At 40.8% G+C, this 12,288-nt stretch overlaps 1 protein-coding gene and 1 pseudogene across 2 annotated transcripts in view; one reads left to right on the top strand and one right to left on the bottom strand.

Moving 5' to 3' along the window:
• The window catches only part of ADGRG2 (adhesion G protein-coupled receptor G2), a 121,583-nt gene that overhangs the window by 71,631 nt on the left and 37,664 nt on the right, over positions 1-12,288 (top strand). Inside the window, exons 8-9 of the mRNA XM_080653297.1 lie at positions 1,451-1,492; positions 5,958-6,011. Coding sequence (XP_080509423.1) covers positions 1,451-1,492; positions 5,958-6,011 — 96 coding nt within the window. The remainder of the gene's footprint in view (positions 1-1,450; positions 1,493-5,957; positions 6,012-12,288) is intronic.
• Positions 10,610-11,980, bottom strand: LOC308240381 (scavenger receptor class B member 1-like; annotated as a pseudogene). The gene has a single exon. The product of its transcript is annotated as a scavenger receptor class B member 1-like (transcript).

Here is a 12,288-nt window from a genome sequence, read left to right as displayed (position 1 = left end):
TAAGTTATAAGTATTTTCTAGAGTCCCTTGCTATTAGTGACCTGATAATACTCCATTATCAGAGTTGTTTCTATTTTTTTTAGTAGAAATTGTTGCTATAAATATCCTTGTGCCAACATCTTTGCATTCATCCTGGTTTCCATCGGATGCATACCAAGGATTGGATTTAATGGGTCAGCATTTTGCTATCTTAGATCCCTTGATACCTACTGCCCAATTGCCTTCTAGAAAGCTTGTACCGGGCATGACAGTGGACATGATGTCCATGTTGCTGTACCTCTGCTGAAAGCTAAGTCTGTATAATATATTATTAAACTTTCTCTCAGTTCCATAAGTTCTATTTTGAATTTTTGATTATTAGTGAGATTGAATTACTAGAACTAGAAGCTCATTTTGCAGTTGTATCTTGATTATTCTGGAAAGGAAAGTATTAGGGTAAACAAAAAAATGTATTTAAAGGATTCTTCATGATAATATAAATGCTAGCAGCCTCTATAATTACCACCAATCATTGCCCATGGGTCAGTCACACATTGAAACAGAAACTCATCAATAACGCACACACAAATGAGGTTTCTGAAAGTGTCAGTATAACGACATAATTCTTAAGTGCTTTTCTAAGATCTGAGCTTTGTGTTTTCTTCAGAATTTGTCACTCATCCTAGGAGACAGAGCTTCTTTGTAAATCTGTGCCCTGAACACAGCCTCTTCTAATAGGCCATCCTTAGAGCCAGGATTTCTGAACCTGGTTCTCCATAATCTGGGAAATGAACCATGGGTTCTGTCCCAAAAGTGTGTTGGAAAGGTATTTCTAAGATTTGCTTTTTCAGTGTGTTTTAATATTAACCTGTGAGTCACTGACTGAACAGTTATGTCTTGGTTCTGCTGTGAGCCTGTTGTATGACTGTAGTTGGATAGTGTCACCCTCTCTGAGAATAATTTTATCTATCAATACGATTGGAATAGTATTGTATTAACTCTTAGAGAAAATGGCAGGGCAATTCCTTGATTGTAGAACATAATAGCATTATTTTAGATTCTGTGCTTACTGTTACCTTTAATTTTTATTCTGAATCACTGATCTTCACAACCTAACACCTGAAGGTCCTGATAGTGACTTCATTTTACATATCTGAAGTATAAGTCTGCATTAATTTGTCTAGCAGCAGCAGAGCATGGAAACTGCAGTAGAATTACACAAGCAGTGGGTGTGTAATGGGTGTGATCTAACTGGGTAAACATGGGAATCTAAATCCCAGACCTACCCTGTGCCAATGCTATATGATCTGTGTATGTGATTCCCATTCATTCTGCTGAGATGACTAATAGTGTCTTAAAGGTATCAACAGTATGATTTTCTTAGCACTTCACCAAAATTATACTCATGGCAAATTGTTTTTTAAAAAACAAGCAACAATTCTGCTCTAATATTTAAATTGCTTCTTTGCAGAAAAAACTAAAATCACTATAGTAAAAACCTTCAATGCATCAGGTATGACTTATCAATATCAAGACTTTCTTTTTTATAACTAAAGTAAAATTAAACAAATGGTTGATGTTGATGTTTTCTTTCTCTCTTTTTCCTACCTTTTAAAAATGAAACTGGTTTTTAATGAATAGATGTTTATTCACTGGGTACCTGAAGTTGTACTAAGTGTTTGGGGTTATAATAGCAATGATTAGGCACAATGCCCACCCTCAAGAATCTTCTAGTCTGTGGGGTGAGATAAGGCAAATAAACAGATAATTAACATGAACATGTAGTTTGAACATAAAGGCAACTATTTTTTTTAATATATATATATTATTGATTTTTTACAGAGAGGAAGGAAGAAGGATAGATAGTCAGAAACATCGATCAGCTGCCTCCTGCACACCCCCCACTGGGGATGTGCCCGCAACCAAGTTACATGCCCTTGACCGGAATCAAACCTGGGACCTTTCAGTCCGCAGGCCGATGCTCTATCCACTGAGCCAAACCGGTTTTGGCATAAAGGCAACTATTTTTGACATGGTTAAGAAGCATAGGAGATAGAAGGACTGACAATTATCAATGGGATGCATTTTATGAAGGAAAGATTCTTAAAGAAGTGAATCCCAATCTCCTTTTAAGTAATAAAAAAAAGATGCGCTTTTAAGTACCTAGTGCAAGACTAGGGATACATGATATACTTAAAGGTTTCTGGTTGATTTAAAGCAGAGGTTGGCAAACTCTGAGCTCTGGGCCAAATCCACCTTTTTTTCTTTTTTGTAAATAAAGTTTTATTAGAAAAGTACTGTGCCCATTTTTTTTTTTTTTTTACATATTGTCTATGGCTACTTTTCCTCTATAATGAATGATAGGGTTGAGTAATTGCAATGGGGATTATATGCCCCACAAAGCCTAAAATATTTACTGTTTGACCCTTTACAGGCAAAGTTTTCTCACTCATGATTTGAAGGACAACCTGTGGCCAGGTACTTGGAGGAAATTACAGATATAATAGCCGTAGCAATAGGAAAGAAAATTCTCAGTATAAATAAGCAGCAAAAGACACACAGCACTGGAAATGAAGGTGCCACTAAAATTTAGAGAAAGATGAGATGTGACAGAATGAAAAGCATAGTAAGCAATAGACCAATAGTTGTAAGAAACATTAAAGCACTACTACTCACCACCTATATATTGTATAATTGCATAGTATATTTCTAGTGAGTTATATCCATTAGCAAGTATATTTAAAATGAAATCTTTCTCTTTTGATATGGGTAACTTTGCTGTGGAACAACATAGAACTCTACATGTCTGGTAACTTTTGGCACCTCAATTCAGTTTGCTCACATAGTCAAAACTTTAGCTGAACCATGATGCCTACACACCAAATGTAAACTAAATCATCCTGGCAGAAACCATATCAAACACACTAATTCAAATTGTAATTTTAGTTCATGTTCAAACTAGTTCTCTTAGGAAAGAATTAAGCACTCATAAAGTGCAAAGGAAATAAAATAGCAATCAAGCACTGTGTACATGATTTCGACAGAACCAGACATAGCAAGATACAAAAATATTCCTTACTGTAACAACCTTTTCCTCTTGGTAGTTTGCTTAGTAGCATTTTCCCCTCACATTTACTAAAGATTTTTTATACTCTGCCAAAAGGATGAAATTAGTGAAGGAAAGATTCTTATAGTAGTAAACCCTGAACTCTTTTCAAATCAGAGATGTACTTCTCTTTTCACCTTTGGTGAAAATGTTTTTCAGGTTAATATGTCTGACTTTTTGTTCTAATGTGTCTTATTTCATCTCCCATTCATCTCTGCCTACTGTGTATGCCTGTGTAGTCTGTTGTCCTGGTCATTATTCCATTTTGTCTTCACTATAACTTTTTTTAAATTTAATAAATCTTTATTGTTCAGATTATTACAATTGTTCCTCTTTTTTCCCCCATAGCTCCCCTCCACCCGGTTCCCACCCCACCCTCTGCCCTTACCCCCCACCCCCGCACTGTCCTCATCCATAGGTGTATGATTTTTGTCCAGTCTCTTCCCGCACCCCCCACAGCCCTTTCCCCCCGAGAATTGTCAGTCCACTCCCTTTCTATGCCCCTGATTCTATTATATTCATCAGTTTATTTTATTCATCAGATTTTTTTATTCACTTGATTTTTAGATTCACTTGTTGATATATATGTATTTGTTGTTCATAATTTTTATCTTTACCTTTTTCTTCTTCATCCTCTTCTTAAAAATTACCTTTCAGCATTTCATATAATACTGGTTTGGTGGTGATGAACTCCTTTAGCTTTTTCTTATCTGTGAAGCTCTTTATCTGACCTTCAATTCTGAATGATAGCTTTGCTGGGTAGAGTAATCTTGGTTGTAGGTTCTTGCTATTCATTACTTTGAATATTTCTTGCCACTCCCTTCTGGCCTGCATAGTTTCTGTTGAGAAATCAGCTGACAGTTGTATGGGTGCTCCCTTGTAGGTAACTGTTTTTCTCTTGCTGCTTTTAAGATTCTCTCTTAGTCTTTTGCTCTTGGCATTTTAATTATGATATGTCTTGGTGTGGTCCTCTTTGGATTCCTTTTGTTTGGGGTTCTCTGTGCTTCCTGGACTTGTAAGTCTATTTCTTTCACCAGGTGGGGGAAGTTTTCGGTCATTATTTCTTCAAATAGGTTTTCAGTATCTTGTTCTCTCTCTTCTTCTGGCACCCCCATAATTCTGATGTTGGTACGCTTGAAGTTGTCCCAGAGGCTCCTTGCACTATCTTCATATTTTTGGATTCTTTTTTCTTTTTGCTTTTCGGGTTGAGTGTTTTTTGCTTCTTTGTATTTCAAATCTTTGACTTGATTCTTACAATCCTCTAGTCTGCTGTTAGATCTCTGTATAATATTTATTTCAGTCAGTGTATGCTTAATTTCTAGTTGGTCCTTTTTCATATCCTCGAGGGTTTCACTAAATTTATCAGCCTTTTCTAGAAAATTCTTGAAAAACCTTATAACCGTGGTTTTGAACTCTATATCCAGTCATTTGCTTTCCTCCATTTCTTTCATTTGTGATCTGTTTCTTTGTCTCCGCATTTTGGCTGCTTCCCTGAGTTGATAGAGTGGCTTTGTGTGCTAGGTATCCTATAGGGCCCAGTGGCTCAGCCTCCCCAGTTACCTGAGGTGGACACTCTTGGTGCACCCCTTTGTGGGCTGTGTGCACAGTCTTGTTGTAGTTAAGCCTTGATTGTTGTTGGTATCACCCGGAGGAATTGACCTCCAGGCCAGTTGGCTGTAAGGATCAGCTGTGTCTACCTTTGGAGAACTTCTGTGCTGGAGACACCCTTATGGGAGAAGACTTGCAAAAGCCTCTGTTCTCAGCTTGAATGGGGTGGAGTCTCAGGGCAGAGCAAACAGCATTGGTTTCCCGTCAGCCCTGCCCTAATAGGCCCCTGTGTCTCAGTGTCCCGTGGTAATCACTGCAAGCACCTCTGAGAAAAAGCTGCCCTCGAGTTCCGCCCACTGCCAGACAGTCCAGTTTCTCCCCGAATAAGTCTGGGTCCCCAGAGTCTCACCCGGAACTGGAGTTCAGCGCAGTCGGGAGCTTTTGTCTCCCTCCCGCTTGAGAAAGCCAGCCGCACACTCAGTTTCCAGTCCTCTCCACGCACGTGTGCGCATCTCAGTACCTCTGCCTCCTGCAGCTCCTCTGAGTCTCAGTGTGCTTTTCTCTTTCCTTCTAGTTGTAGAATTTCCACTCCGCCAGCCTTCCTATGGTTCTGGATGATGTCCGTTTTGTCTTTTAGTTGTAGTTTTGAAATTGTTCTGCAAGGCAGCAGTTTAGGTGTTTACCTATGCTGCCATCTTGGTTTCTCCCAATCTCTATAACTTTTTTTTTAACTGCCTAGTATCACCCATTAGATTGTAAGCTCCTTGAGGGCAGGATCCATATTTAGAACCTCATAAAGCCTATAGAATATGGTAGAAATTAGCAAACATTTTTTGAATTTTATAGTTTTCCCATGTGAAATGATATTATGACTTTGATGTTATTTCACACATACATTTGCATGAGGAGCTGAGACCATCATTAGAATGTTCATGTACTCCCCTACCCGGAAAGAAAGGAGAATGTAAGAGTAAGGGCTATTCATTTAAAGCCTATATGATAGATTTGTATTCATACTATTCTGTTGTATTGGACAGGAGAGGGATTAATTGGGAATGGGACAAGAAATTACAGGGAGGAGTAGGGGATCAGACACTAACATACTAAAGAATAGTAAAGAATTAAGTTCATAGCTAACCAACTAAGAAATGAAAACTCTCATTCCTTTAGTCTTTGTGGAATTCATCCAGCCAATTATATCCAACTTATAACATTTTTGGTCCACATTTGATGCCTAAATTTATTAATTCTCTTGACAATGTACTAGTATATATAAGTGAAGGTGTTGACATGCTTAATCAGCTGGATTGTGTTTCCTTTGCAGGAGTCAAACCCCAGAGAAATAGCTGCAATTTGTCATCTATTTGCAATGACTCAGGTTAGTTCTTATGCACATTATATGTTACCAGATAAATTAGCTTCATAGAGAAAAATGGTTGCTTTTCTCCTGGAGAGTGTGTGATGTGTGCCTCTTTGATCTGTTTCTTTTCATACCACCTGGCTACTATGAATCCTGAATGAAAACAAAAGCAAATTTTAGATTTGGCTGGAATTATCTTCCCAGTGCCTAGTGAAATGAAGGGTTAACTGCTTTAATATGAGAACATGAAGCTGTGCACAAAACATTTTTCACCATAGCTTTAAATCCATAACTAATGCACTTAGAGTTGATTCATGAACATAATTAATAATGAACTTAATTATTGAAAGCCACCTCTTGTATACAAATCCTTCAAGCTTTTCCATAGGACCTTAAGTATTATTATAGCTTAGAAACAGGATATTGTCTTTTTCTAAAACTAAAACAAACCGCTCTACTAGAATGTTGAAAACCTCACGTACACCTAGTTAATTGGGTGCTAATCCCAGTAGTGCCATAGTGGATTTTGCCATCTTTAGCTAAGACTGCCCACTATTTTTAAAAATTGAGATGGAAATCTCTTGAGAACATGCTATTTTTGAAATGAGGTTATTTTCCCTCCTGCCTTGGGCCAGAAAGAATGAAACAACCACTTTTCTCACATTGGTTTGGCTCTCTGGGCTCCCTTCTTTGTTGAAACCTATGAAAGCAGATGTAAAAAACAGAAAAACATGGTGTGGCAGGTCAGAATTGGATCATGGGAAGAGAGAAGAGGAAGGTAACAAAATATTTTATACTATTCAAGTCTTAGCATGACTCCATTGATATAAAAAGAAACACTCATCAGAGGAATGAATCATTTTATTCTGTTCCCTTTAATCCTATATAATAAAAGCCTAATTTGCTAAGTGTCTGGTCATCTGGTTGCCCATTCAACCAATCAAAGTGTAATATGCTAATGATATTCTAAACCATTCAACTGCTTGCTATGACGTGCATTGACCACCAGGAGGAAGACGCTCCGACTGGTAGGTTAGCTTGCTGCTGGGGTCCGGCTGACCGGGACTGAGCAAGATGGGCCAGACACGCCCAGGAGACCTGCCACAGTCCCTCCCAGGCTGGCCAACCTCCCGCATCCCTCCCCACCAATCATGCACCAGTGGGATCCCTTGGCCTGGCCTGTACCCTCTGGTAATCTGGGACCCCTTGGGGGATGTCGGAGAGCTGGTTTCGGCCCGATCCTGTAGGCCAGGCCAAGGGACCCCACTGGTGCACGAATTCATGCACCAGGCCTCTAGTAGTTTAATAATTTGTTTGAAAAACATAGGAACATTCAGTGAATGGAACTAATGCACATTTGAAAATGTACAAAAAAAAAGGAAAACAAACAATTGCAAGTAAAACAAGTTAAGGTTGGATAATTTAGAAAACAAGAAAACGTTCTGTTGAAATAATGCTCCACAAAGACTTTTTATTTGTGTGAGTGTGAAATTTGCTTATGTGAGCTTTCTCCTGATAGTATGCCCCTGGTAGAATATAGCAGAAAAATATCATCTGGTTTTGATTCAAGAAAAACAACAACACATTTTACTTTCATATATTGTGTAACTCTCTCTTCTTCTTCCTCCCTCCCCTCTTTACTGAATTCACCATAATTTCATTATTTTTGTGCTTCATCTATATTTGAACTGGTTCCTAATGTCTACTTTAGTGTTGTGTTTACAAGATGTTTGATAACTGTTTGAAAATTGAACATTTAGTAAAAAAAAAAACTGGTCATCTTGAATAACAGATGTCAGAAAGCTGGTTAGAGTAATGCTTTCCCTAATTAAGTAGATGAATTGATTGTTTTAGTGTCTGTTGAAAACAACCTCACCAGGGAACCAACTCTTTTGGCACCAGAAATCCCATGATATCCTGCCAGAAACTAGAAACCTCCACTTCTTGCAGGTTTCAATCCAGGTTCCTTAAGGGAAATGGAGACTAATGCAGAAATGGGAGCTGACTAGGCACAGTTAGGCTAAAAGTAAAAAGGAGGTGATTTCCTGGTTGCTCTGCTACTACTGTGCTCCCAGCACATTTATGAAACTCACCATGCCCTCAACAAGACTAAAGGCTGAACCTGAAGAATAGAGGGGTGAGGGAAAGAAATTGTAGGTGTCGACTATATGCACACACACTAAATCAGTTTATACAAGCAAGATTTGTTTTCAAAAAGTGAGAAGTAATAACCTGGCCAGTGTAGCTCAGCGGTTGAGCGTTGACCCAGGAACCAAGAGGTCACTGGTTCAATTCCTGGTCAGGGCACATGCTAGAGCTTGGGGGCATGCAGGAAGCAGCCAATCTACGATGTTTCTTTCTCATTTATGTTTCTATCTCTCTATCCCTCCCCCGTCCTCTCTGTTTAAAAATCAATAAAATGTATTAATTTTTTTATATTTTATTGATTTTTAAACAGAGAGTGAGGGTAGGGGGGCAATGGGGGGATAAGGACACATATGTAATATCTTAATCAATAAGAAATTTAAAAATTTTTTTAAATGGATAAGTAATTCTATGCATATATCAAGAGTCTTTACTTTTAACACTTATATACTGTATTAATTGAAGTTTCAGTATCAGAGTTGAAGTTCTCGGTAGAAAAGTTGCTTAAACAGATAAATCATGTTAATCTCTGGTCTAGTGGCTTTGTTGGCTGGTTTAGTGGAAGTGGACCACTGGGAACTGGGCTATGGGAATCGGTTGTACTTTGGGGTACAATAAAAAAGATGAGGAGGCCTTCAACACTCTAGCTCAGGAGTTGGTAAACTACTGCCCATAGTCCAAATATATTTTCTACCTGTTTTTGTAAGTAAAGTTTTATTGGAACACAGCCATGCCTATTCATTTACATATTGTCTATGGCTACTTTTGCACTACAAAGTTGAATAGTTTCAACAGAGTGTAAGACCCACAAAACCTCAAATATTTATTATCTGTCTGATACTTCACAAAAATGTTGGCTGACCTATGCTCTAGTTTATATGATATCCTTGCCCTTTTGCTCAAGAGGCCAGTTTTTTGTCTCTATATTATAAAATACACACAATGTACCTGTTAAGGGGTCTCTGTTTTGTTTCCAGATAGAGTCAAAGGCCCTCCAAGTATACCCTGCAGAAAATAGGTTAACTAAAAATTACTTCAATGTTACCCAACGTGAGCATTTTAAGAAAAGGGTTTTCTGGCATATGTGGGATGGAAGTCCCAATGAATTGTTCAACTGAAAAGGTTTGCCCTGCAACCTATTCAGGTTTCAAAGCAAAATCTCAACTTTGTTCCTAGGAAAGATACTGGCATTTGGTAGTTGTAGTTTTAAAAAGAAAAGAAAAGAAAAGAAAAGAAAAAAAAAAAAACACCAGAAAGGAATAAATGGACTTCCATAAGGTTGCTAAGCTTCTGAGAAACACTTTTCCCTCCCTCCCTTATCTATGTAACTGCAACTGTAACAACTTTAAAAGATTGTTTTTAAACATTAACTTTAGACCCATGGTTCCCTCAATTAGCATCTTTAAAGAAAAAAAATTCTGATGAGAAGCATGTAAGAATAAATTTTATTTTCTTCCCATTTTTAGAAAAGGTTTATTACCTCAATAGTGAATTATTTTTAAAAGATGATAAAACTCATTTTCTTCCAGTAGAAAAGAGACAGAGGCTTGCCCCGAGACCAGAAGCTACGGGTGGACAGGTCTCCCACCTGACCAGACACCTAGGCTGACAGGGCCCAGACCTGTCTACCTCTGGCTTGGCACCTAAAAGATTAGGGCCCTCATGGAGGGAAGCTTGGGACAGAGCCTCCACCACCCCAGCCAGGGAGTGGCCCACTCAGTATACAGGATGGTGTCTGTTTAGCTGGAGAGAAGGGGCCCCAGACACCCAAATCCAGTGCCTGTGTAGACTTTGGGGAGATCAAAATCCTGTGGGGGATGAGGATACAGTAGGGCAGCCACATGGGACATCTCTCACTCATGCTGGTTTCTGAGGCCGGTGTGAAGGGGCTTTGCCCCCAGCCCAGATGGGTGCAGAGAGGTCAAAGGTCTTGATTCAGGCTGAGCCCTGAGCCCACCGCTCCCTGTGTCCATGGCTTTGGCACAAGAAATCTACAACTCTTGGGCTGAGTTTCTGGACAGTGGCTGGCCCCTCAGAGTAAAAGCCCAGTGCTTCAGGGTGAACCATCAAACAGGGGCTGCAGTGTTTTCAGACTAATGGGGAGGGAAACTGGGGAGAAGTGGGCCGATGGCTGAACAGGCTCACCACAGGGACAGGGCCCAATGCCCACACACCTGTGGGTGCCTCAGAGAGAAGATTCTGAAACAGTCCTTGTTGGGTGAGCCTCTCCTTGAGTCCCCTCATAAACATCTCTATTCATGAGTGTGTCTGTACATACCTGCACAGGCATATGCATACATGTGTGGGATTGTGTGCAGTGTGTGGACACACTTGTGTGGCAACTGGGAAGCTCAGACGTTAGGACTGGCAGACTGTGCCCTGAGGGAGTCCTGAAGAAGCAGGGTGTAGGGGCTGGGGAGCTGGTCTGGCTGAGTGGTTGGGCTAGGCTAGCTCTGAGCATCTCCAGGACCCTACAGTCTTGCTTCTTGCAGAACCGGGGCTGATATCATCAGGGATCCAGAATAGGTCTGTATGGCTTCCTTATCTGTTGAGCTCTTTTTACTACTACTCGCAAATAAATAGCATTTCTCCTCCTCAAACCACACTAGTGGCAGGACCACTGGCTTGATCTTCCCTGTTTATCCAATGCCTTCGACAGCCTTGATGTAGAGGCTCAGCTGCAGCTTCACAGAACAGTTCATAGGGGTTCCTATGACCGAGTGCATGTCCAGGGATAGGGAATGTTTTTTCTCATTGGAGTGGAGGCTGATCACTGCCTCTGCCAAGACAGGGTAAGAAGTGTAGAAGTGAGGAGGGGAGAGAAACAAGGGTGCACTGAACCTGCAAATGCTGCCATTCTGGATTCCACACTCCAGGCACAGGCAGAAGCCTTTGTTAGGTGGGTAGACAGACCCACTGGCAAATAAGGTGTATGAAGCAAAAGGTAGGGATGCCTTTGAGCATGCCTACTTCCTTGTAGATGACCTTTATGGATCAGCAGGCCTCTTTCCTAAATTATCAGCTACAGAATTCCAGTGATATTCGTGAGTCATAAACAGGGCCCACATCTGCCCTGAAGTCCTGTCAATCATGTTGCACGGATTCGAGTGCCAAAAGTTGAGCTTGCTGAGCCAGTTCCACTTGTCCACGAGGTGGATCTGGCTGAAGTTTTTGATCCCTGTGAACATGGTGAAGAGCCCAGAATTGGAGTGGTTGAGCTCAGCAAATAACCCGAACTTGCCCTTTAAGAGGAACATGTCTGGGAAGTATTTATTGATAAGGTGCATGAGGGGGTGGTCATAGCCCCACATGATCTTGCCTACAGTGCGGTTCATGAAGGCACACTCACCAAGGTAGTGAACACCAAGGTCATGAACAGTTTCAGGTCCATAGGCTTATTCTCCATCATCAATGCTGCACTCGGGACCAGAATGTTGGGCTTGACGATGTAGTAGCTCTCCAAGCCACTGGACTTCTCGCTGGAATTGGAAGTTGCAATACTTGAGGAAAGACACTGCCATTGTCATTGAAGGTGATGTTGCTCTTGTGCTGGAACTCCCTTTACACATAGAGCCTGCACTCCCACAACAGCGACTTCTTGCCCTGGAGGATCTCCTTGGGGTTGACAATGTCGAAGAAGTAGATGGAGATGGAGAAGGGAACAGGAATCTCCTTCCATCTGCCAAAGGACAGGCTACTGGAGTCAATACACACACTCTTGTGGACCTGCAGTTTGATAATGGAGGGCACCACTATGATCATCACAATGCCCAGCACAGCACACAGCAGCCTGGTGAAGTCCAGTGCCCAGCTACGCAGCGCACTCTGGTGTGGCTGCCCATGTCTGCGTGCCCTGGCACCTGAAGGGAACAGGGTCTTGGTAGAGCCAACAGAGGCTGGGACCCTGGGGCCATTGGCCGCAGGGGCATGGTGGGCCTTGGAAAGCAGTACACCGAGGAGTGGCCTGGCAGGTGGCCAGCGGTTTTATGGAGGGCGCCTTTGGACAGGCCAAATCCCGGGCACTGGGATTCAGGTAGGCTGGGATCAAATTTCTTGACAAGGGAACAAGAGTTCCCTCTTTCTGCATTCCTACATAAAATTTATAATTTATATTTTCTGAAAATTATATTGAGTAACTTTCTGATATAAA

Source organism: Plecotus auritus (genome assembly GCF_963455305.1).
Source record: "Plecotus auritus genome assembly, chromosome: X".
Taxonomy (NCBI): domain Eukaryota; kingdom Metazoa; phylum Chordata; class Mammalia; order Chiroptera; family Vespertilionidae; genus Plecotus; species Plecotus auritus.
Note: the sequence above shows the minus strand (reverse complement) of the source record. Positions and strands in the feature narration are given on the sequence as shown.